Source organism: Hippichthys cyanospilos, chromosome 21, assembly GCF_059441005.1.
Source record: "Hippichthys cyanospilos isolate Australia breed blue-spotted pipefish chromosome 21, RoL_Hcya_1.0, whole genome shotgun sequence".
Taxonomy (NCBI): domain Eukaryota; kingdom Metazoa; phylum Chordata; class Actinopteri; order Syngnathiformes; family Syngnathidae; genus Hippichthys; species Hippichthys cyanospilos.
The window spans coordinates 8919527-8946051 of record NC_142389.1 but is presented as its reverse complement, the minus strand read 5'-3'; the positions used below and the strand labels follow the sequence as shown (position 1 = coordinate 8946051).

General features: G+C 40.6%; 2 protein-coding genes and 1 long non-coding RNA gene across 3 annotated transcripts in view; 1 reads left to right on the top strand and 2 right to left on the bottom strand.

Moving 5' to 3' along the window:
- The window catches only part of kcnh8 (potassium voltage-gated channel, subfamily H (eag-related), member 8), a 50629-nt gene extending 30712 nt beyond the window's left edge, over nucleotides 1–19917 (top strand). Inside the window, exons 8-16 of the mRNA XM_088405277.1 lie at nucleotides 726–935; nucleotides 3374–3573; nucleotides 6763–7012; nucleotides 10812–11026; nucleotides 12175–12213; nucleotides 13053–13315; nucleotides 14546–14664; nucleotides 14846–14925; nucleotides 18050–19917. Of these exons, the coding sequence (XP_088261403.1) occupies nucleotides 726–935; nucleotides 3374–3573; nucleotides 6763–7012; nucleotides 10812–11026; nucleotides 12175–12213; nucleotides 13053–13315; nucleotides 14546–14664; nucleotides 14846–14925; nucleotides 18050–18574 (1901 nt within the window). The 3' untranslated portion in view covers nucleotides 18575–19917. The remainder of the gene's footprint in view (nucleotides 1–725; nucleotides 936–3373; nucleotides 3574–6762; nucleotides 7013–10811; nucleotides 11027–12174; nucleotides 12214–13052; nucleotides 13316–14545; nucleotides 14665–14845; nucleotides 14926–18049) is intronic.
- LOC148406509 (uncharacterized) lies at nucleotides 5860–10915 on the bottom strand. Its single transcript, XR_015864031.1, has 3 exons — nucleotides 10895–10915; nucleotides 10745–10822; nucleotides 5860–7064 (listed from the first exon to the last, which is right to left on the bottom strand). It is a non-coding gene; the product is annotated as an uncharacterized LOC148406509 (long non-coding RNA).
- Nucleotides 19918–21693: 1776 nt separating the features above from the next.
- LOC148406507 (polypeptide N-acetylgalactosaminyltransferase 15-like) lies at nucleotides 21694–26344 on the bottom strand. Its single transcript, XM_088405143.1, has 10 exons — nucleotides 25802–26344; nucleotides 25559–25725; nucleotides 25288–25492; nucleotides 23607–23774; nucleotides 23336–23453; nucleotides 22835–23035; nucleotides 22632–22763; nucleotides 22429–22530; nucleotides 22215–22352; nucleotides 21694–22151 (listed from the first exon to the last, which is right to left on the bottom strand). The coding sequence occupies exons 1-10, from the start codon at nucleotides 26227–26229 to the stop codon at nucleotides 21984–21986; spliced, it is 1827 nt and encodes a 608-aa protein (XP_088261269.1). The 5' UTR covers nucleotides 26230–26344; the 3' UTR covers nucleotides 21694–21983.
- Nucleotides 26345–26525: the final 181 nt, after the last annotated feature.

Here is a 26525-nt window from a genome sequence, read left to right as displayed (position 1 = left end):
CCCCCTGGGCTGATCTCTGGTCAGTATCGATGAACCGCGCCGCTCGCAATTACCTCTCGCTGTTGTCCTCACAAGCGGTTCCGGGTCAGCATTGACCAGACCATGGGAATGACGCCAATTCCTCTTGACCAATTACTGCTTCTCTGTGTCATAAAATACAGGCGGAAGGATTAATGTGTTGTATCCTAATTATGCATTTTTGATGTCGGACGTGTGTTGAAGTCAGGCAGCTGTGAGCGGCTTCTATCCAATTACCATTCATCAGTGTCTGCAGGAGACTCTCCAGGGATCAGCTGCATGTCTCCACTCTGGCTTGACCAGGGATTAGTTCTGCTTCCGCAGCGTCTGATATGCTTCTGTTAAATCCATTGTTCTAGATGTAGCAAAGGGGCTTTTTGCTTACCGCGGTATCCAGAACCTGCTACTTTTGGCTTGATCCAACCTGACGAGTTTTACACCGCCGAGCCTGCCGTGTGGAAAAGTGATAACAATCGCTATCGTCATTTTCAATGTCGTCTTTTTCCAGCAGTATTCTTGTTTGCAAACGTTCTGAAATCCACTCTAGTGATTGAAAACTGTCACGTCATGAACATGATCAGCTGTTTGGATTCCTACGATAAATACTAACCACCAACAACAACCAACCAACCAACCATGAAGATGTTCCGAGTGGAAATCTAAACAATAATGTCCCCAATTTGGTTTCTGCCCATGACTTGAACCAGGATGGCTGCACGAGCTGGCGAAGCGTTTGGAGTCTCCGTACTACCCCGTCGAAGGCATGAACAACACCACGAGCGGCCCCGCCATCCGCAGCGTCTATGTCGCTTCGCTCTACTTCACCCTCAGCAGCCTCACCAGCGTGGGCTTCGGCAACGTGTCGGCCAACACTGACGTGGAGAAGATCTTTTCCATTTGCGTCATGCTAATAGGAGGTATGCAACCAATTATTTGCTGTCACTTGTGAGTAAAGTGGTAGTTAACGCAACTTGTGGAGCAGGTTGGCATTGTAAACAAGGACGTTCCAAGTTGTTTAATAGCAGGATCTGTTCGAATTTAACATTATTTATTTTTTGAAAGAGCAATTTCTTTATCCTTTGCCAATGTCATCTTCATGGTTAATGAAGGTAGCCAAGATGGACACCCCTACAGAGCAGCACAATGTCCACTGAATTAGAGCACAAAAACTATAAAGTCGTTTCTGGGTGATTGTATGATGTAAAACACTCTACTGTGCATTTTATTTGATATTTTATTGTCTGAAATGCACATTACAATCTTTTTTTTTTTTTTTTTTTTTTTCTGGACAGCCTGGAACGGATTATTGGCTTTTCCATTCATTTCAAAAGGGAAAGATTACTTGATTTGGCATACAGCTGTTTTGAGTAACTAATATGGTCATGAATTAAAATGTCAATGTGTGACTCTGAAAATTCAATCTTAAAGAGCTGTACAAGAAAATGGATGATTTGGTATTTATACATTTTGTCTTTTATACTTGTATACTAAATTACAATTGAGTTCTATGGCCCAGTGTTTCTCAAGCAGCAAATCTAATTGAATGCTTTTTAATACCTTGGAAGAAATGTCTTTTTTTTTTTTTTTCCTCTTTTCAAATTAAGAGCAAACTAATTGGAACATGAAACACCTCATTGCTAAATTATGTAATAGTGACTCCATTGCAAATTGTTATATGCCTTTATTTTGTATTTTTTTCTTGCAGATTTACATTGTCATCATTGATGCAATTTTCGATGAGGTTACACGATCTATCTTATGGAGGGAAACCACTAAAAATATATATCAAAAGTTTTTTTAAATATTAAGGGGGGACTTGGCTGAAAAAATATTTCACGAGACGAATCATTAAAAAAGAAGGTTGAGAAAATGCTGATATGTGCTGTAATTGTTTAATCACAGGTATTTTTGGTTGATTTTCTTTTTAACAATTAAAAATGTGATCGCAACTGTTTGGTTGGTTCGCAAAAGGGATGTGGGTCCATTGCAAATACCTTTATAACATGACCCAAATATGGCTCCTTATCCAAGAAATTGGCTACATTGAACTCTTTCTGACATTATCTATTAAAAAAATGTATCTTATATTGTTGCTATTAAAGATGTAACAAATTTGTGAATGAACAATCTGCGTAGCTCTATCATGCTGAACCTGCACAATTGCGCACAAGCTATACTAAGTTTCTAATTTTGCAGGTACATTAATCAAGTCGATCTAATTGGGTCAGCTAGATTCAGTTTCTCCTTGTTGAACCAGCTTTTGCATTTAGAGGGTGAAGAGAGGTAACTGTGGCGGGGTTTTCCCCCGTGGACATTTCACCCTTGCTCCTGCCCAATGTTAAATGTTCTCCAACACCAGGAGGCTTCTGCAGTCCCTGGCGCTCACTCTTACATGTGCACACTACACCACCCTGGGCGACACACTGACAATTGTTGGAATGTGGGGCAAAATGTTCTTGAGTATCCAAAGTTGACATTTATCATTAACTCATTCAGTCCTAAAGCTATTTTTACATTTTTTCCTCACTCAATCGCAGGTACATATTTACATTTTTTTTCCCCAAGTGTTTGGCTAAAGAAGGGTCTAAAAATATCTAATGCAAAATAAATAAGGCACTAGTGTTTTAAATTGCTTTAGCAGTTTTGTTCCGAATCTACTTTGGATTAATCTGCTAAAGTAATCCAATACTTCGGGTAATTATTAGGTACTATTAATTTAGGAACTAAAATATGTGAAAGGGTAAAGCATACTTTAGTACATTGTTCCTGAAAAAAAAAAAAAAAAATACTGTATTTTCCGGACTATAAGCCGCACCGGAGTATAAACCGCATCAACAAAAATTTAACAAAAACAATTGCTGGAGGATGATTATAAGATAAAATATTTATGCAGAAAGATGGAAACATGGAAGTTTCTTCCAGTTTTGTTTTTGTTTTAAACTTTTTTTTTTTTTCCCCAAACTGTCTGGTTATAGCAACATCATGACTTCAACACAGACTGAACATGCTTGCACGTTGAGAAATGCGAGTAGCACCAACATATTTTCACCATACTGTCCCATCTACACACTTTTTGATTGTATTGTTGGAATACTGCACCAACACAACAGTAAAGTGCCCGATCATATTTATAAGTGGGGAGTGTCCCTTATTGTGATTAAACCAGCAGTTCAAACTCAAAATCAATACTTTGATAGCGTTTTCTTCTGTCTGTTTACTGCCCCCAGGTGGATGGTATAAAAGCTGCAGATTAGACCTTTTCAAAATCAGCCAAATTGGGGTGATAGTAAGGCCCGGACACCCAGGCGTTACTGTAAGAGGATTATGCATCCATTTTGCCTCTTTTCTGTTGTAGCGCTGATGCACGCATTGGTCTTTGGCAATGTGACAGCCATAATCCAGAGGATGTACTCCCGCTGGTCCCAGTACCACACCAGGACCAAAGACCTGAAGGACTTTATACGAGTTCATCATCTGCCGCAGAGCCTGAAGCAGCGAATGCTGGAGTATTTTCAGACAACCTGGTCAGTCAACAACGGCATCGACTGTAATGAGGTACAAACAACAGGTCCCGTCTCCTTTGGTTGGTCGAATGTCGGCGCTTCTGTCAGAAAAGAAGTCTGTGGGGGTGAAACATCAAAAACAAGCGTGTTCTTCTTGTTTTTGTTGGGGTTTTGGTTTTAATGCTTTTGTGTGGTAATTGTAAACTTTGGTTTGTTCAGGGATGGAATCAAAGAGCTATCATCATTTAGCACAGTGCTAAATAATTGTATCTTTTTTTAACATCAACAAAAGAAAAAAAACAATACTATTTTTCCGTAGGTAAGTCTAAAATTGCAAAAAAAAAAGTGCATCAAAGTGCCTGAACAAAAAAAAAAAAAAAGTTCATCCTGATGTTATTGCAATTACACTTCACATTGTTAAAACAAAGCCTTTTCTCTGGGGTCATCTAAACTCCCCCCAGGGGGACCTGCCCCACTGTTTGAGAACTAATTAACTCTTGCTTTTTTTTTTTTTTTGCCACTCAGAGCTCTTATTTACAACAATAATACAAATTAACCTTAATAATGCTAAACACCTTCATCATGCTAACAAACGACACAAACGCTAAAACGCATTAAAAAGGATAACAAGCCTTTTAGCCGTTTTCAACGGTTAAAGTTAATATTTTGACTAATATTTATATATATATATATATATTGTATATTAATTTATAAACGTTTGTTTCATGTCAATGCTAAACACCTTGATCATGCGAACAAACGACGCTAACGCTCAAACGCATTAAAAAGGATAACAAGCCTTTTAGCCATTTTCAACGGTTAAATTTAATATTTTGGCTAATATTTATATATATTATATATGTATATATATTAATTTATAAACATTTGTTTCATGTCAACGCTAAACACCTTGATCATGCTAACAAATGACACTTAATGCTAAAACGCATTAAAAAGGATAACAAGCCTTTTAGCCATTTTCAATGGTTAAAGTTGATATTTTGCCTAATATTTATATATTATATATGTGTATATATATATTAATTTTTCATGTCAAAAGAATACCTTTAAAAACCCAATGTTGCCACTTGGTATTAATTGAAACTGGCACCAGTTTCTCAGGTAACAACCAATCATGACTCAGCTTGCAAAAATCACATGACCAAACCCAGTGAACAGCTGAGGCGTGACTGGTTATTACCTGAGCTTTGAGCACACCCGATGTCGTTTTCAGTCGACAGCAAATGGAAAAAAAGTCTTTTTGAAAGCATTGCTTGTGCATGAACAATTATTTACTCGTCAAAATATAAAATTAGACAAAATATCACCATTTTTACAGTTGAAAATGGCGCAACAAGTAAGGTATCCATTTAGGATGGTGATTGGTATGAACATGTATATATTCTTTATCCGCCACAAAAACAACAAATAGAAATGTCACATTCTTTTTGTCTTTGTTTTTTCAGTGTGCAATATGATGAAGTGTGGTTTTTATTGTTAAAAAATTCTAAAACAACATTTAATCCATTTGGAAATATTATTCTTCCAAGTGTCACTATATGCTAAATAGCGAAGAGCAGTGACAAATCCAAACATTTGACTGCGCGGACTCCAAACTGTTCTCCTCGGCACAGAGGTTACTTAAGGGCATTTTAAGGGACATGGTATCATCGCCACCTTGAGCGAGCCAAGGAGAGCAAGGCGAGCGGCGTAATAGCTGCTCATGGCTGCGGGCTGCCAGTGGCTGCGCGAGACAGCTGTCAGCATGGCGAGGCGACGCCGAGATGGAGCGACGCTGATGAATCTCAGACAGATGAATTAAAGATGAGCCTCTTGATTACAGTCGGCTAGGCCCTGATGGCTCATTGATCAGTCTTACGGGGCGCCGAGCTCCAGATTTTCGGCCCGACAAGGACGGAGGCAGACATCTGATGCGTTTAGCATATTTTTAAAGCGATATCAAATAGCATTGCTTCGCTTTGGCTTTGATTGCTTTGGTGTGTGGCAACTGAGTGCAGGTGTTCATTCATGAGCTGCACTACTAGCGGTAGCACCATTATTATACCTAAAATAATATTAACAGTGACATAGATCGACATCTACTGGAGAACTCTCCTCGCTGTGTATTGAAATAAATCATTGTTATTAATCTAGTAATGCATAAAAACAAATGATGTAATTGTTGCTATTATGATTATATTAAGAAAAAGATGACACTTATTACTGCAGGAATAGTTTTCAATGATTAATATAAATGCAACAGCTGTCATTATATCAGTAGTCATGTAACTTATTAAATAAATGACAGCATTTATTCAATAAATATTTTCAGGCGGTGTTCTCTTAATCTAAAAAATACTTTAGATTGTACAGTATGATATACTGTAGTACAGTAATAGGCACATCTCATACACATTGACAAGAACTTTAAAAGGACAACAGATAAAAAGTATTTACAAACAGCTTAAGACATTCAAAGTCAAAGCAAATGGAATAAAAGTAGCTGATAAAAATTACTCAAGTTACCGTTTTAACACGTTTATGAACAAAATATTCAATAAAATGTAGCTGGATACATGATTTTATGAAATGTGATGTGAAATGTATGAATCATCAAAAGGTAACTTTTTAAACACATTTTTACATGTTACATTTTCCTGGCTATATCTTACCTCATTCAGTCCCAAAGATGTTTTTATGATTAAGAGCCCAGAAATGTAATCCTAGGTACTTACATTTTGATCATATTGTTTCAAGAATTTGGCTAAAAGGCGCTCAGTTAATGGCGATACTAAATTAAGTACTCAAGTAATCTATAGGTACTTAAATACCTATAGTAAGCAATTTAGTACTTATGTATGAAAATACTTTATTAAATATTAAATTACTTTGGGAAAATACAGTATGTGTTTTTTTTGGGTAACTAAGTATGAAAGTAAATGACCACTTAAGGGACTAAAGTAATTGATTGAGTATTTCATTCATTTAGTTCCGTACATTTTTAGACCCTTCAGCCAAACACTTGATGGAAATTAAAGAAAAAAAAAAGCTGCATATAAAGTACCTGTAATTGAATGGCTTAGAAAATACAAAAACATAAACATACATCTTTAGGATTGAAAGAGTTTACGTTCAATCTTTGCGAGCAACCATGAGGAGATGCTCCAGTTCCAAAGTGACAAGTTTGCTCTTCTCCCATTGTCCAAAAACGCACTCCAACTGCTTGTCGTGGTCTTCCCAGCTACTCAAGGACTTCCCCGATGAGCTCCGCTCCGACATCACCATGCACCTCAACAAGGAGATCCTGGAGCTGTCTCTGTTCGCCTCGGCCAGCCGAGGCTGTCTGCGCTCACTGTCGTTGCACATCAAGACCACCTTCTGCGCTCCTGGCGAGTACCTCCTCCGAGAGGGCGACGCACTGCAGGCCATCTTCTTCGTGTGCTCCGGGAGCATGGAGGTCCTGAAGGACGGGATGGTGCTGGCAATTCTTGGTGAGATAAATACGTGTGACGAGCTGGGTATGGTCCTCCGGTCCCTCTGTGCCTTTATTAGGATTTCAAAAGGCAGCCTTGATAATGAAGCTCAAGGAGCCCCGCTGCGATAACGTTGCGTCCTTTCAAATGAGCTTCTTGTTTACAGAAGGCTCCCGTGAAATCCTATTCACTCAGATGTCATTTTTCAACTTGCTTTCGCTGTGAAATCCAATTTAGGATCACTGGCATGCTTTTTGCCATACTTTACACGGTGTCTTAATTGGGCGTGTGCGAGATCATTCGGTTCCCGCAGGTTTGCCACACACATCCTGATATATTCATTTTAAAACTATGCTCTTCGTGCGCTGTCCGCATTTGATCCGTACAGTTCACAGGAGTCACATAGAATTCCTCTTTTGTCAATTTGCTCGAATGTGTACTAGTTCTGTTTACGTATCTCATGATGAAGCACAACAACAAAGCATTCAAATGGAAGTTCTCATTAATGAGCTGAAAACTTTTGGCAAAAATGCAATTCTGTGAAAACCAAAGTGTTTTCAGACTGAAATGTAATTATGATTGTGTATTTTTATCCAAAGCATTTTTAGAAGCTTTAATGAGAGGAAAAGCAAACTTTAAAAGAGTCAAACTTGGAAAAACGTAATCCACCATTTGCTAGCACGATTCGTCAACAGTTTGATTAAAATGCACTACTTGGATTTAACATTCAGTTAAAATGTATATTCCTAATAGAGTGAAGCAATCTAATGATACAAAAAGTCTCAATTCACAGAACTAGGGCTGTGACTACATTATTTTAGTAGTTCATTAATTAGTAGCTAATCACAACTGTTTTTTGCTTGGAATAAGCTAAATCTGCGATGCAGATTCCAAATAACCTTATTGAGCAATTTACTTCACTTCTAAGACTATATAGTGCACATAACAAATGTGTGTATTTGTGGAATCAATACACAAATATATATTTAAAAAAAATACATAAATAAATATTCAAATAAAAGTGAAATCTATCTTCAAAGAATGCAAATGAATGAATAACCACGAATAGTGAATTTGTATTGCATGCAGAAAATGCACATTAGCAAGACCAGAAGCTCAACAAAATCAAAAGTGCAAAATCCCTCCCTGCAGAACACGTTTTAGACAGTCAACCTTCTCCAATAACATGAGTAAACTCGGAAACACACTTCCATTAGAAAAAAAATCCATCTTGGACTTTAAGATGTTCACTTCCAAAACTAAACTGCACTCATCTGTACTCATCAGTGTAGCAACATGGAATATGGTATATATTGTTTTGGTTTATGAATTATTTTCAAATGATGGACATTTTAGTGTAACATTTCTACAGGGTGGACATTTTATGTAATAAAATGCTGACTGCATTGTCCCTATCAAAACAAAGCTTCATTCATTCATCTTTCGAGTAAAACAATAAACAAAAAACACCAGCCTAGTTGTATAATAAAGTTTAAGAACACGTAAGCAAACTAGAAAATGTGCAATTCCTGAAGAAATTGCATGTGAAGGTGAAAACGCTGATGGGAGAGGCGTTGAATGGTGGAATGATGTGAAATGATTGAATGGCTTCAATCTGTGAAGTATTCGGAATATTAGTACACAGTTGGAACGGTTCGAATAGGCTAAATAATGTCGAAGATACAAGGGAAAAACTGAGAAAAGAGGAATTGTGGGAAAATTTTGAATTGTGAGTAGAGGAAAATTGATACAATCAGGGAATCGATTAAAGCTGAAACGGGAATGCGGGAATTAAAATTTTTCTCTTGGAGCATAAGAGTTTTCGCTCGTATATTGAATTTTTTCTCATATGAAGAAATTTGGCCGAATTTTTACTCGTAAAGCGAATATTTCGTGTACAGAGGCATTCCTATCTCGGGGTTCCACTGTATACATAAAGTCAACGATGAGAAAACTTTGTCGACTGATTAACACGTGAGAATTTAGCGTGCTAGCCCGACACGAAACTAATCTGAAGCACGATGCAAACCAACCTGATTCCCAGGATGAATGCTTCCATCCACAAACATCTGCTAGAAACAACATCTCGCCTTGAATCAATAACAATATTGTTTATTATGCATGACGTGTGTTAATTCCCTTCAAGCACCTCCTGGGTGAACATAACTTAATTGCGGCGTAGCAGAGTCAATTGAGGACAGAACTCAGAAGGTATTGAGAGAATAAAATTTGGAGAAGGCTGTGTATGGTTGGAAAGCTTAAGTTAAATGCGTTATATAAATGACGAAGATTAAGTGGGAAGAAAAAGAAATGGGGTGCTACGGATGGATGGGGTAACGTCAGCGTAGGCCGTCGTCTCGGGAACAAGATGAAGAAAACACAACATTTGACATTCCATTAATATAAATAAGAACGTTTTTTTGGGGGGATCAGCACTGTTTTCCTGGCTTATTTGTGACTTCTAGGTACAATGAAACATTTTTTATCTTGCTGAATATGTGACACGTGTGCGTTTTGTGTGTGTACTGTTTGGTTTAATAAGAATTGATGAACCAGTCACTCTTACTTTTACAAAAGAATGTCATTATTCATTGCAATTTATACATTTTTTCTTAACTGGTATCCAAGTGATATCACATTCAGAAAAATAATTGAAAGGCGTTAAAGAATATATGGATATGGAAAAAAAATATTCACGACAATGTGTTTCTGTGGCTTTATTTTTGTCTAAGTAGGGTAGTTTTTGTCTGTTTGAAACAAAAGGTTTTTGTTTCAAGGATAAAAATATGTCTGTGAAAGGTAGCTTTAATCTGAAAACAAAAGGTGTTTAAGAATGCTGATTGACTGTTTCATTAAGTCAGCCTTTCCCTTGTCTGAACTGAGTTGAACTTTTTTTTCCTTTGAGCATATTTACAGGATTTTTGAGGGGGAGTTGGGACGATTTTTTGGGGGATTATTTTGGAAATTTTTGGATGTGAGAGTGTGTGGGGTTTATTTATTGCGTCGAGGCCAGATGTTTGGTATGTGAGCGTTTTGGGCTGAGTGTGAGAGATGTTTGGCTATGTGACTTTTTTGTGTATGTGAGAGGTGTTTTGGTGATTGTTTGAGAGTAGAGGCTTGTTTATGTGAGAGTTTTTGTGAGTGTGTTTATTTTTGGTAAGTTGAAGTTTTCGAGAGTGAGTCTTGTTTATGTTAGAGGTATATATGTTTTTGTAATGAGTTTGTTGTTGCTGAATGTGAGGGATCTTTTTGGTACGTATGAGAGTATTACGAGAGACTTTTTTGGTGCATGTAAGTCTTTTGGTAGGGGTGAGAGATCTTTGGGTTAGTGAAGAATATTCCGATTGTTCTGGTATCTGACTTTTTTGTGTATGTGAGAGGTGTTTTGACGAGTGTGTGAGAGGAAGAGGCTTGTTTACGTGAGTTTTTGTGAGTGTGTTTATTTTTGGAAAGTGTTGAAGTATTCGACAGTGAGTGTTTGTTCATGTGAGAGTTATATTGGTGAGGGGTGGGTTTTTGTAGTTTGTTGTTGCTGAATGTGAGAGATTTTTTGGTATGCATGAGAGTTTGGCGAGATACTTTTTTGGTGCATGTAAGCCTTTTGATAGTGTTGAGTTAGCTTTGGGTTAGTGAAAACTTTAGGTTTTGTTTTTTTTTTGGTTTTGTCTACATTTTTTTAAGGTGTAGACTTGTGGTGAGAGGTACGAGTTAAATTTTTGGTGGTGTGCATATATGAGAGTTAAATCTTACCTCTCGCCTATCCGGCACATGCAGTGTCTCCTATTCTGATTCTCACCCTTTGTGTATCCCACATCAGGAAAAGGCGACCTGATCGGAGCCAACCTGTCCTTAGATGACCGAGTGATAAAAACCAACGCGGATGTGAAAGCGTTGACCTACTGCGACCTGCAGTGTATTAACTTGAAGGGTCTTTATGAGGTGCTGGACCTCTACCCGGAGTACTCGCATCACTTTGTTCAAGACATCCAGCAGGATCTCACCTACAACCTGAGAGAAGGACAGGAGACACATGTGAGTCATACATGTTTATGTGGATCTCAGTGTTGTAGGATTTTATCTAAAAACAAACAAAAAATTGTTTTATAATTGTTTATAGCCCCTTATGGGGCTAGGAACCACAATTCATTTCAACGGGTCAAATTTAATACATTTTTCATTCTAAATAGTATCAACTAAAATTTAGTGCTTAACCAACATTCATTATTCAATGTATATAGAATAGTGTCATGCTGTTTCCTTCCTGCGTGACGCCGGTGATTGGGTGGACAGTCACACGACAAAGGATCTTCTTTCATGCATTTTACCTGCTTGTACGAAGACATGAGTTATAATCATAGCTGATTGCTCTATTGGTGACACACATCTAGTAATTTCCATGCTGTGAACTGTAATTACCACATAACAAAAGTCTCGCAATGACAAACGTCACTTGGCTAGCCGTGCTATATTCACTGACCAAAATGCACTATAGACTTTATAGGAAGTTACTTCACACAATTTAAATAAATGTTTGAAAATAGTTCTAAAAGGTGAAATGCAAAAGTATTTCACCTAAAATTTAAATGCAATTAAACTGTATTGGATTTTAAAATAAGGTTAAACAACTGAATAAAAATACAAACCAATTAGTGTAATTTATTCGTCATTTGAGAATGTGACTTGTCAAACACTAATTCTAGTAATATTGTTCGGTAACGCAAATCTGTGCTGAAACTGCAGCTCTGTTTACCTTTCCACTACGAAGCAATAATCCTTCTGTGTAGTTTGATAGCGACTAGAACTTATATATACTGTACAGTATATACACATACAGACAGACGAGAGTGTGTTGCGTACACTCAACACCGGCCTGCTTTGGCACAGTAACAAATGGACAACAGGAATTTTAGCAGAGGCTTTTCGCACTGAGTGAAGTATGACAACTGGGCAAAGTTTAAATGAGGAGGTAGCGGGTGTGTTGTGTTCTGAAAAACTTGGAAGCACAAGATTGAGTTGAGATTTAGGAGGGATCTGTTTTGGGGTGGAGTAATTAACTGATAAGAGGTGTGTGCCAAGACTTTTGCACAGATAGTCTTGCCTGCTTATTGATGCAGTGAACAGGCAGACACAGGATGATTGCTCCTTTTAAAGGCACTTTTCCCTCTTTGGCTGTGTTCCAGGTGAAGGCCAGACTGTCCGCAGCAGCTCTTGATCCTCAGGTACGCCACCACAAACAATCTTTCACACGTACACACAAAGACGTTGATTCATTATCTCTAATCTAAGAGCAATATCCTCGGCTTTTGGTGTGATGATTCCAAAGATTATCCTCAGCGTACGCAATCCGGAACGTTTTAATCAGCTCGGTACAGGATATGAAACATTTAATTGTTGACCAATTGCTGCTGATGAACTCGTGGGGGAAAATGACTAAGATATTGCGATGTTGGCTCAGTTAGCGCACAAGCCGCACCTTCACTTTAATGCTGTCAGATTATTTTTGTTCACCCTCAAAAATCAATCCAGCATTCTTGAACTTTGTGCTTCTACTGTGTGTTGTTTTTCTTAGAGATTTGGGTCAATCAATATTTGAGCCTCTACCATGACCTCAAATACATTGCTGTAAGCGTCATCATAATATGCTACAAAACGAAGACAAAACAAAAGATTCGAGTGTTAGCTCTATTTTTAGTTGTGGCCCACTAGAACCTATTTGAAAGAAACGTTTCGTGTTAGCCTTGGTTGCTCTGAGTCTTGTGTGGTGCCCCACTGTGGTATGGTGTTCCACAGGGATCAATTTTAGGGCCCCTTTTGTTTTCATTGCATTTGCAGACCTAGTGCCTTGTTAGCGGTTCCTCTCTTTAGAATGCCCTCCAGCTAAACATTTTTGTCCGCCAATCTGCGCGGCTACGTGCACCTAGTGGTCACTAGTCCACATTTAATCGATTAAAATTTTCTTTTGAGTCAATTATTCGGATTCTGCATGGGAAAAAAACACTACCTTTTGAAGTACCCAAAAATGATGGCTCTCACTTTACCATTTCCCTCCAATTCCCAGTCAGGTGTGAAAAGGAATGGGCGACTTGTTCAGGGTTGTGCGCCTCTCACCGAGACACGCGGGAGACATGACAAGGACGTGAGGGAAGATGATGATTGTCTGTCATCGGAGCAGAACAGAGCGGTGACCCTCAGGGGCGCCGGTGGGCCGTCTCCGGTGGGCCAAGCCAATCACGGAAGCGCAGGACAGAGCTCTGAAAAGTCTCGGAGGATGAGCCGGGATATTACGCTGGTCACTTTAGACCCTTCCAATCTGAGCCCCAGGTGAGTTGGAGAGCTAAACAATAGTCTGCTTTTATAATTTGCTCTCGAGAATTTCGTAGGAATTAGGATGTCACTAAAAATTAACAGGATTTTGTTTCTCACTTGTCAATCTAGAGCTGCTTACATAGAGGGAAAGTGTGGTCCTATGGTTTTTTTGTTGTTGTTTTTTACGTTGAATATTTATTTTGTAGAATATGAATTTCAACAGCAAGACCTAACTGAGCCAATTAACGGGGCGGCCATTTTCCCACTTGCTTTTGACTGAAAATGACATCAAAGTTGCTCAGAGCTTCGGTAATGAATTTTTGTGTTTGGTCATGTGATGTGCACAAACCGAGCTGTGATTGGCCATTACCTGAGCAACTTGTGATATTATTTTCAGTCAACAACAAGTGGCACAAAGATCAACCCCCGAAATGGCTAAAAAGTGTTAGATTTTGTCTATATTCCATACATAAAAACAATATTAATCAGAAATACTGTAGGTGTTCAGAGGATGGATTTGAAAATATTACTGTAATAATTAAGATTTTGGGGGCTTTACTTGGCCTTTAAAGAGAGATTTGTGCACTATAGATTGAAAACACATCACAAAAGGTCAAAAGTGAGAAAACAGTGCATTGTTGAAAGCAGCAACATGATCATGATTAATATAGGAATTGGATAATTTGGGGAATCTTGGCCAGTTTTTTTTTTTTATTAGTAGATCTACACCATATTTAATGGAGTTTTCGCTTGCCCGTGCATCATTCATTTATAGTGTTAGTTTGAAAAAAAAAAAAAAAACACAGTGTATTTATGTCACTGAATGAAATTGTGGGCTTAGCCTGGCCCAATAAAAATTCTATTCTTTCCCATCTCTTTGGCACAATAATATGTTCTTCTCCAGCTAGTCCGAACCAAGACGGGCATGAATGTTTACAGTCGGTGCTCAGCAATTTATCATCATGCAACAGACCCCTATTGTTGACGGACAGGAAAAGAAAATGAAAGGAGGATGCTGTCTTGCCTTGCTTCCTGTCAAAGTGCCAAAAAAGGTTGCAACAAAAGACAAAATGAGATTCGTGGTGGTACAACCATCAACAGGAGCAATATTATTGTCTTAGTGTCAGAGACATTCCCTGCTGAAGATAAAGAATGGAACCCGAAGTTCTAGGTTTCACTTCAAATGGAAGCATGGCGAGTTTTTGACAGCACTCGGCTAAGACTCACATTATTTCCTGTGCGCAGGATAGTGGACGGAACGGAGGACAATGAGGGGACAGAAAGTTTGCTGCCCTTCCCCGGCTACTCTTCCAACCGCGGTTGCCATGACAATGATCCCACCAGTGCCTCAGCATCCTCCACAGGTGCTGCCATCACGCCATACATCTCATGAAAATTCCTTGCCTTAGCTTGTTTACTTTTGATTAATGTGACTTAGCGAAATTTCTCGCTGCCAGATGCTGTTTGTAAAATACGCACGTCAGCACTACCGGGACTGATTTGTAACGTTTCCTTTTTTTTTTTTTTTTTTTTTTTGGGTCACAGAAATGCCACACATCAGCACGGCGGAATTAGTGGCGAAAACGGAGGAGACCAGAGGACAACTCCGACATCTCAACCAACAGGCTAGTGTGTGAACGTGTGTGTACCTGTGTGCACTTGATGGATATGAGTGAAGGCAATGGCAGAAAAGAAAGGAATCGTTTCCTTGACTACCCCAATTTCTTAAATGAGAAAAGGAGAACAATATTTTACAAGAGACTATGATAGACTTGAAGTTGGTACTGTAATTTCGCAGACAAGCATAAATCGGTGGATCTCCGAGAAGGGAGGCTGCGCCGCTGTAGGAGTCATCACAGCCACTGATAATTTTGAGTGAAATATGTAACCTTTTGCCAATGTTAGACTGAACAGGTATAACCCTAAAGAGAGAGTACACTCTTTTTTTTTTTTGCCATTTTCAGCAGTAATCACGACTGTGACCTGTTTTTTGGGTTTGAATAGTCGAAACCATGGGACTGTATTGAATTGAATTGTGCATTAAAAATATGGTTTAATTATGGACTAAATAATAACCTCTTATGACTGAAACTGTCTAAATAAGCAAATTGCACCTTCAACGTGTACATTAACCCCCCAAATTTTCTTTACAGTAATATATTATACGTAGGCCCATTAGTGTAAATGGCATTTTGCTTAATATTTTGTATGAGGAATATGAATTAGGCAGCAACATTTTCCAATGTTTTTTCATCTTGGAGGGTGGCCATTTTGCCTGATGTTGCGGATTGAAAATGACAGAGCTCAGGTAACGACCAATCATGGCTCAGCTTGAGCCCTGAGCAACTGTGACAGCCAGTGACAAAATGGGTAACATAGATTTAAAAAAAATAAAAGGTTGCTTTTGCTGCTTAATTCATATTCCACAAGCACAATATTAATCAGTGTCATGTTTTAGTGGAGATGCACAAAACTTTAGATAGACTTTCTGCCACCAAATTGTCACTCCATCAGCTGCATATTTAAGATCCCGCTGATGTGCTGTTAAAGCATTTAAATAGCATTAAAATGCATTTCGGTGTTCCTTTTTGGGGGTTGGGGTAATGAATGGGTCTGACTAAAACATGCAGTGCCATACTCGCGACAATCACAATTTATTCAACTCCAAATTGTGTTAGCACATCGATAAACCTCCGGCCTTCCCCTTTTAACCCTCCAGCTGCGTACATCTTTCCGAAGGTTAATTCTCTCGAGTTACAACCAGGGCATTAATATTGCCGATGGAAGGACTAACATGGTGACCCGTGTAATAAAAAACATAATTTGCGAGTCCTCGGAGGAGCCGGGTCAATACCAACTTGAATAATCGCGCAATAATGACGGTGCAAAACATGAAATGACCTGAGCTAGACCTTGGCAAAAATGTTGCTGAAGACACACATTGTTTCTTGTATGGCGCACATTTCAGGCAGCAAAATATACTGATGAAAGCTTCCACACTTGTCCCTTAGCTAATATAGTTGAAGTTACATCGGTCAGCACTACTGATTCTGAAGGCCCTGAGCGGATTTCATAAACATGGCAGCATAATGACATGGAGGGACAAATGTGACAAAATTGAATATATATATATGTATTTCCCCGTCAAAGTTAGTGGGCAGAGCCAAAGCCTGTTTGGCTCAAATCTTGTCCAATGCAGCCAATCAGGTGTTAGGACCCGCCCATCAAACTTTGACGGGAGAGTTTGACGGATAAATTTATGAATCTTCGAAACACATAACCGTGAAATTAATTATATAGTTATAATTATTTAATAGTTTATGAATAGAATAATTGGTCATTTAATCAGCGAGACATTGAATAAGACATTGCTTTATTTATTTCCATATTCAATTACTTAATAAAACGTATTTAATTAATGAAACATTTATGTAGTTAAAATACAACATATTATTTAAATCCATATTAAATTAATGAAACATTTCTTTGCTGAATTAATTATTGCCGATTTTATTTGATTATATCATGGTATATTTATTTAATTTGGGCACTTTCGCTCCTCCATACAATGAGGCCCAGAGCTGCCCTAAAAAAACAGTAATAGATTCCATTGGGTTGCTCAGTTGTACCCAATGTTGTGGCCTGTGCCTCTTAGCATAGAATATGATTGTGGTTTTTTTTTAGGACACAGCAGGGCTGACCACCTCCCAATTCTTCTCTGGGGTGGAAAAGTGGGGGGGGGGGGGGGGGGGGGGGGGGGCGTATTGACGGCGTGTCGGATTGGACTGTCGTTTCTCGCCGTTTCTATTTTTAGCGAAGCCCGACTTCGGCTTGGGCTTTTCGTCAGCCGTTCCGATTCGCGAATACCTCAACATACTGAACATGTTCGGATTGATATTCTTTATCGATAAAGGTTTGGCAAGCCTGAGCAGGTGTACCTAATTTGGCGGTGGGTGAAGAGTGAGCAGTCATGTTTTGGCCGCCTGGCTCCCCACCGGCCCTAGTGGGTCATGCGGGTGTTCTCTCGCCGGTTGTCTCTATGCATGATTGACCTGATGAATGGCAATGAATGCTCCTAGTGGCAGAGGCAGATGGCACCTTGGCATGGCTTCATGGCCCTCTGTCCATGTGCAGAGGGGCAAGGCAAAGCACCCCCCCCCCCCCCCAATATAGAAATATTCTAATTAGTAACCAGCTTGTTACGTGAATGAAATGAGTGCTGTTTTGATGCCCAATAGATGTCAGGTAGGTAGGTACATTCCCAATCAAAAGTTTGGAAACACCCTCTAATTTTATGTTTATTTCCTATATACATTTACATTCACTTCTATGGATATTTACTTTAGGGTGTAGCGCTAGTGATTCTGTATCATACAGGAAAAAGTGCCTTGTTTCGTTTAAGCAGATAGCATAGGTCAGGTTGTTATATGAAATCCAAACGAAGCCTAACAGCTTTTTTTTTTAATTTATTTTATTTTGTTACCATGATCCTTGTGAGGACAAGCGGTTAAGAAAATGGATGGATGGATTTATTTTGTTATTGGTCTGGATCCAGATAGAAGAAAGTTAAAACGGCTGAGAATTACAGAGTACCTTTTTTTTCTTTTAACTGTATTTTGCACTCAACAAATACGTCGGCTATAAAGCTTAACTGGCTAAGCTAAAACTAAAACGGGCTAGCAGCTCTATGTATTTTGAAAAGAAACAGATAAAAATAATAGAAAACACAGTATTTGTTTGAATTGGCAGGTGCTAAACCTGGGCAGGGAAGTAGCAGACCTGGGCCAGGTGATGAAGCGGATGGCCCAGCTGATGGAGACCCTGATGATGTCACCCGGTTCCCAAGCAACGCTGGCGTGCCCCACGCATCGCTCGCCGGGACACCAGCTGCCCCTCACGCGCGCCCCTCCTCAATGCTACCCTTCCCCGCCCTCGTCTCAGAATCCCTCCATCTGGACGGACACGCCCCTGTCGCTGCCCCCCTCTCAGCTAGACTCCCACGCGCATAGACCCCAGGACCTCCAGCTGGGGCTCGCCCCCAACCCCTTTCAAACGCGACCCTCTTCCATCATCGCCGAGGCACACCTGACTTCCTCGCCCTCGGGCTCACCAGAGACATACCGGTGCAAAGACGGGCTTTCTACCTCTATCAGGTCAAGGTTACGTAGTCCACCTCCGCGGGACGGGAGTGACGCAAGCCTTCATCGGAGCTCCGGACACTCCGTTCACCGTGGACTCACGGAGATCTACCAGAACCAAACCAAGAGTTTATAGCAGGCCTGCATTTGGAGTTTCTTTCCATTGACAATTCGATTTCATTGGATGGAATTTGCAGGGATGCGAGGCGGCTCTCGCTTTGGAGAGACGCAAAGAGAAATTCAACCGCATGAAAGCAAAGTAGTTAGCGTTAGCTTTAGCATTGTAGTTTTTATTAAGACGGGGTTTAAAGGTTCATGGCAAGCAACCAAACCCCTCTCTCCCTTCTGCCACCCAATTACCTCTGTGGCACCTTAGCATTTTGAAGCAATAGACGCACATTTGGCGATTTATTATTGGACTCCGAGGTTTTATACCTTTTTCAGGGCCAAAATGATGCACCTATGCTCCCGTGCTGTAAAAATGGAGTCTACAAAAAACAAAAGTACTCTAAGGAGCCATTGACATGATGAGAAGTCTTTAAGTGACAAGACTCACCCTCCTAGCCACATCTCGCTCCTCTTTCCCAAGGACCAGCCCCGATTGGTCCTTTTGAGGGATGATGAACAAGAGGCTGGACATATTGTGCTCTTTACCACTGGTCCTCAGGGAAGGGGGAATCGGGTCGGGGATGCTGGCCGCTCGGCTCGGATCGGCTCGGCCCCTAGCAACAGGGGCCCCGCTGTCGTCTGTCACACTAAGCAGGCGCCGCATCTCCCTTTCTGGCTCCTTTCCAATATTCCCCCACTTTACCATCCTTCCTTCTTTCTGCATGCTTGTCCGAGCACTTTCGGAGTAGTTCTTGTAGCGCATTTACATGCCGCATGTCCCATGTGGGAATTCAGCTCGCCATTTATCCTGCTATTTAAATGAAACACTGTTTTAATAACCAAACTTGACATTTGCCAATGCATATTTATTGGAGGTGGGTTTGTTTTGAAACAGCCAGGTAATTTAAGACGCATCCCTGTTGCGGAGTCGACTGGAGCGGGCCGACAATAAATTGCTTCACGGTCTATGTTGTCGGCCATTTCCCTGATAACGATCAAGGGTTCGCGGCTCTGACGTTCGTTTTCTCGTAGGTGAAGAACGAAGGCAATATTTCCAGATAAATGCACAATATTTAAAACTTTTATATTTATATGAATGTATCCAAAGGAAAGTATTTTTTTACCTTAAAGAGTGGAAGACTTTGGGCTAGCGGTTCTGTATACGAGGTAGCGCCCGTTTTCATTTGGCGGCACAGGCAGGATCCGAAACGGGAAAAAAGGCCCTGACTTCCATCTCAGAGTTTCTGTTGTTTTGTATTAATGTACTCTTGCACATGGAATGTACTGGAATAAATCGTTTTAGCCTCTTCTCTCATTTTCATATTAGATCCAAGAATTGCTATGCTAATAAATGACTAAGATGACTGTTAAGTCAGGCGCTATTGTTTTTTTAGTATTAATTTTCTTTCAGTTACCAAAAAGCACGCGTGAGCATGTTTTGCGCATTGCATGAAAGTTAATCTGAACTGAACATGTTCTCCATTTTAGAGCAATAGTAGGCAGCAAAATATACTGATACTAGTAGAAAGAGACCTTTCCCAGCACGCTACCAAAAAGTGGAGTATTGGACATCAACATACTACCTTTTCTTGTGAGTGAATAAATTATCGCTCAAAAGTTTGGTGTGCATGGGGTGGGTGGAAATCAAACGGCGATTGCGTGAATGAAAAATGAGTCAGAGCTGCTCTGGTACAAAAGCCACATCTATTTTGGGAATTGAATATTACGCCTGCAAATTATTTCAAAATAGTAGAACGTACGTTTCAATATTGAAATTGAAATACAGCTGGATTTATTTTGCTTATTTTTTGAAACGAGTTAGGAGAAGTCTGATAGTTTGGTGGCATTTTCTAAGATTGAAATAGATTTTGTAAAGCGCGACTGGAGTGGATAAACAGCTCGTTGATTTTTGAATTCCAGCATTTCTCATACTGACCGCAAGATGGCGACAACGTAACGCCTGAAGATAATGTTCTGTCAAGCTTAATCGCTACAATTTTTGCCAATGAAATAAATGTACTTTTTATTGTTTTCAATCGTTCTTTTGTATGCAGAAGGTGGTTTTGGTTTGTTCACGTATGGACAACAAATCGTTCAAAGACAGGCTTGCAGATTATTAGATGCAGCACACAGGTGCGTTAAAAAAGGCGAATGCATGGCCTTTTCACATTTAAGTGCGCATATGAGTAAGTGTAGTTTGTTCTGATTTCTCAAAGATTTTCTTGCAGGACACGAGGGACGCAGCAAGTGAGGTTTCAGTCCGTTTCAACAAGATCACAGAAGAAATAAGAGTCCATCGCAATGATGTCTGTTTAACCAAGTTATTTGACTTTCTTTTTTTCCTTTTTGTTGAGAGATTAAAAGTAAGTGATTGGGTTTGTATTCGAAAATGTTGTTCAAATGTTCACTTAAATAAATCAGTTAGATAACAACTCATCAGTATTGTATATTGAAACTTACAGTTCAACTCTTGAGTAGAAATCCATGACATGTCCTTGTGATGTGTTCAAGTGGGAAGATGCTGCAAAAAGAAAAATGTGGTTTTCAGAAACGAGAACAAATGACAAACATTTGCTCATGTGCTGACTTACATGTAGAGGCCGCGATGGTCAGTTTGCGCACCTGTGTGCTGCACTTTGCACACGAGCGTCACCCTGTGACTTGTGCAGCTTATCGCAGGGATATCGCTTGAGTTTCACGCCACAAATGTGAACAAAAGGTTTTAAAACGGCTCGAAAAATGTACACGAACAAACCTGCTTGTAAATAAAACTGTTTTCGTCATTTTGCGATCTGGATTTTTTTTTTTTGGTAATCGATTCATGTTTTCTGAACAGAGATTTGGCAGCAAGCAAGAAAATTTAAGATACAGTCGTTTGGGGTGTTTTTATACAACAAAAATCTAATGAGTAATTGTTTTGTTTTTTAATGTCAGCCGACTTAGTAAACGACCATCAAAAGGGACACGTCCCAGCATGTTTGGGAGACAGCAACATTGCCTTCTAGCGGACAGAGAAGGAATGGTGTGGCAGTTGCTCAAACGCAGATTCAATACTTGACGAATTGAATGATTATAAATTGAAGTTAAAGGTAAAAATTAGAAATAAAGAAATGTACTGTAAACTGTTTCTTTTTACTGCTTGGTTTTATTAGCAATAACATAATATGGTCTTTTTTAAATCACAAGACTACTAGCAGAAATCCTTAAAACAGGAACTGATGAAAATGTTAACAAAATGATTGTACATTAATGCAGGTATACGGAGTTTGCAGCTAAACGTAGTTGGCTCCAAACCTACTTGAATCGACTTTCGGGTGATTCATTGAAGCCAAAACGTCAGGCCAAGTAAACAACACATTCTGCATTATTAGTGAGTCTCTACGCAGTCTATGCAAAATGATACCTGCAGAGTCCATTCCTGGCCTTTGTCATGCTAATCAGGGTGACACTAGTTGCTCAAAGTGCCACTGTTGTGTGGGATGTCGCCTGCAGGGTCGCAGCATGAGGTCCCCGACTTCGCTGGAGGGGACGCTCTGTTGGGGACGTCCGTCCTTCACAGCCTCCACACACAATTGGGACTGTTGGTGGAGTAGCTGGCCACTCACCTGGAAGAACCAAAACTTTGTCGATTTAAATGACTTAAAAAAAAAATCTCCTTCCTGCTTTACCTTCATGAACATCCACCGAAGCCTCTCTCTGATGGATCGCTCGCACCGGGAAAGGATGACCCGCTCCCCGATGGCGTCCAAACAAAGAGCCCCAGCGGGACCCCATCGCAATTCCCCGTCAGAGTTGAGATCGCAATTCTGCAACCCCCGGCAGGTTATCCGTGCGGCCTGCATTTATTCATTTTTGCTTGTGAAATTCGGTTGCCATGGTTACCTGACTGCCCGTGCCACTGCATGGCACTAGGGTCATGGAGCCGACGCCCGACCCTTGACTTGGGGAGTGGTCCAGGCAGCCACCAACTGCAACGTTGTACAGCTTTAAGCCAAAAAAAAAAAAAGTATTTTTGCAACCACTTTTTTCTCAGTTTCATAGGACAACACTGCCAGATACATATGCCCTTGTGTGTTGCACATCACCTCGCCTGATAGTCCTGGTCTATCCTGCGGAATGTAAAGCTGTGGGTGGATGGTCGTCAGGTACCATTGGAAGTCCCTGCAGCCCAAAGTCATCTTCAGCTGCAGGCGCTCGGTAATATTGGGCCTCTCGGACTGCACATAATGAAGGACGTTTTTTCGTGGATCGGTCTTTCCAACACACCGCGCTATCACTTGTTACGCACCTGCCTAATGAAATGAGCCAGCGTGTCCCGCCTGTAGAAGATCTCGCGGTATGTATCCATCCAGGTGTCGGCTATGCGGATCTTGTTCCTCTCGAGCTGCTCCTGGTCTTGGAAGCGGGAAGGGGGACGAGGGAGATTGGGTTCTAGGTGGGCCACGCGGGAGCAGGGAACCACCTCCATGGAGCCTCCGCACAACCACACCTTTCACGGTGTTAGCCATAACAGCAGGATTAGATTCTCTTGGTTCTGCGTGCCGCAAATTTCACATTTAATTCATCACAAGCCGCATTTCTCCAAAACGGGGTCTAACGGTCAAATAATATTTTTTCATTATGTTGATCTCTGGTGGAAACAAAACATTCCAAGACCGTGACTTGAGCACAACAACTTGGCAAGAGGCAACCGGATCATCCGAGCGCAGTCGGTGGCTCATAACAAGAATCACATTTCTTCATACCAAATTCATGATTTAGCTGGATTTCAAACGAAAACTTTATTTACCCTGATTGACAGCTCAATTTGTTCCCCTCCCCACAGGAGAATACCAGGATCAAAGGCTCCCACATTGTGGAAGAAATGTCTGTCGACGGCCAGAACCCCGCCTCCTAACGCTGGACTCCTTTTGCAGCAAGAATCAAAACAGGATGAAGTAATCACAGCAGAGGATTGAGAAAAACATTCTGTTACGGCGTTAAAACGCGTGTCCAACGGAAGTTCAACTCGGGGCTGCAGTCAGGACACAAAAAGGCAATAACAGAGGCTGTAAACTCACAGGCCAGGTTCAACCGCCAAGGCCGAGTCCCCGTCCAGCACTTGCGGTTTGGACTCCCAGTAAAAGTCCAGATTCCAGTTGAAAACTCCCCACACTGGCCAGCGGGTGGCGTTGTACTCCAAAGTCTCCCTGTGGATCACGTCCATGATGGGGGAAACCACTCTGGTCCTGCGAGATGAAACGCCAGCATCCGTGACGTATGCGCCTGGGCCTCATAACGCGCTGCCTTTTATTAATCTCAAATCTGCTTAGCATGTGTTAAACATTTCCATCGTGTGGTTTAATCTATGAAATGACACGCAGATAAAAGACGGAGAGCAAAACAAACTTGCGCCATCATGTGACCGACCGCCTAATTGGACCTCTAATTGGATCCACACTGCAGGCAGACTGAGGAGCACCACAAAACAGACCCGTTTAATCTGTTGCTGTATAACATATCTGCGCATTAGTAGAATAACTAGGTCTCACGTTATGTTTTTCTTCTTACTCAGATCTTCCACTACTGTAGTAAAATGTCGAGGTCTATCTCGTGACTTCTTTTCTACTCCTCTTTCACGACTATGCCTCACGAGTATGTTTTTTGTCCAACAACCGCATCCCCACTGTTCTATGATAATCAAGGGTGCTAGTACATATAGGGCAGACTTCTGAATAGTGTTTTTTTCTTTCAAATTTCTGTCACTACTGTATGAAATTTCTCCATAGTAGAATTACTAAGACACACTTTAGAGAGCAATTTTCCAAGGATCCCCATTGTAAAGGTTTAAACAAAAAAAAAAAAAAACATCTAAACCAAACATAAGAGCTCTTTATATTCCCCAACAGATTCAATTTGAAATCAAGTATATTTGTTATTTGCTGACATTTAGAAAATAAAAATTAACAAACTGGTTCAATCTCTCCCAAACAGGTTGCTGCCAATTATTAAGTCAAAAAGGGCATTATAAAATAAAATGCCGCTTTAGCTTTGCTGGCTTCATTGCCTCGTTAGCAAGCTTTTGTAGACACAAAACGCAATGACAAATTTCAGAATTATTACTGTACATTTTTTAAAAGAAATTTAATTGATTGAATTGATCACTTTTCTGAAGACTCGTGAATACTTTTCACGTTATGAAATAAAAATAACTTAACACATATATTATTAATAATCCAAATAACTCCCTACAGTCCGGGAGGTTTCTTTTTGTTTGTTTTACAATTATGTTCCAAGCAACTCTATTTGTCTAAACAAAATTTAGATTAATATTGCACTTGTATAATATTAAATAAGCAGTAAAATCCACTTAAAAAAAATCTTTCCAGGGAAGCAGCTGGAAGTGGATTAAATTTGTAGTTTATGAATTTTCTACATTTGTAGGGGTATTGGGAAACAATACCCCTACAATATTTTATTCAGCAACTCCAACAGTAAATAGTGGATGTAAAACTTAAGTCATATAACGATTTGCAAATGAAACCGAATGACAAAATTTCACGAGAAGTTGCTTAATGCTCAAGCTGGTTTTCCCTCAATTTGAAAATATTTTTTTAAAAAAAGAACAGCCCCTGTCATGCCATGGAAAAAAAAAAAAAAACATTCCATTTGATTGGCTTTGATTTGATTCTGCTTGTCAAATGTTTGAACTCGAGAGGTTCTGATTGGAAGATTTTTATGAGGGATCAGCTCGGCTCTTACCTGTCCTGGGCCACCCTCTCCAGGAGCGGTTCCAGCCAGCCATCGTGACATTGGCAGTGGGAGTCCATGAAGACCAGCACTTCCCCCGAAGCTCTGGATGCTCCCAGGTTACGGCACCCTCCCACCCCGAGACGCTTGCTGCTGCGAATCAAACGCACCCCATCCAGATGGGACACGTACTCACTGAGCTTAGTTTTCAACTCATCTGTCAAAAGACATCGAAAAACCAGTGAATGGATGGCAATTGCATATACGCGTACATGGCGTATACCATGGTTACTGAGATCGTCCACTAGGAGGAGCTCCAGCAAAAAGCTACTCGGCGCCGTGATGAGGACGCTGTGCAGCGTGCGTAAAAGTGTCGAGTACGCCTCGTCGTGAAAGCAGATAATCACGCTGGCAGAAGGCAGCGATTCGCTGTACTGCTCGCCGAGGCACCTGTCAAACAAACACGTTTCACCCTTATCGATTTATCAACATCAAAGTAGATCTTCATGCTCTGGTTTGGACTCACTTGGGATGTCGCGCCTCGGGTAAAGAGCGATACGCTGAGACTCGAGTCTGCGCTTCTTCTTCCACACCAGCGGACAGAAATCCCTCCCTACCATCGGGCAAGAGCACCTTATAATTCCATTTGTTGTGCGACGGCTCTTTTGTACCCTGCGCGGACGCCACAAATAAGAGTTGGTCCTCTTTAAGCGAGTTGATGGGCACGAAGTCGGGTACGAGCGCCAATGCTGCGTCTCCGATGAGCTCCAGGTCGTCCGGTGGATCGGGGTGCCACTGGAAAGGGAGGCGTGGGGGGCTAACGGGTTTCTGCTGGGAGAGATGATCATGGTCCCCTCTGTGCAAAAGGTCAGAAACGATCAGCAGGAGCAAAGTGAATACGAGGAGAAACAACCATAAACAAAGCATCCTCCGGTATATGATCCACAACCCCATGTTGGAGAGAGCCACCAAATTTTAGCCCAGTTCAATCCCGACATCCATTCTGATATTTAGTTCACCCCCCTCCCCCAAAAATTCCAATGCACCGAGCATATGTGGCTCCATTAGACTGGACTAACAGGTTGTCAAGCGCCCCTCAAAAAAAGTCCAAAATAGTCAACTTGATCGCGTTTCACCAGACGCACCCCATGGTCCTAAAGCCTGCACGTAACATACCTTTCTAACACAAACATGTGTAAATCCACCTGCTGTCAACACTAGGTAGCAATAAAATATGAGCTGTGTGGTTC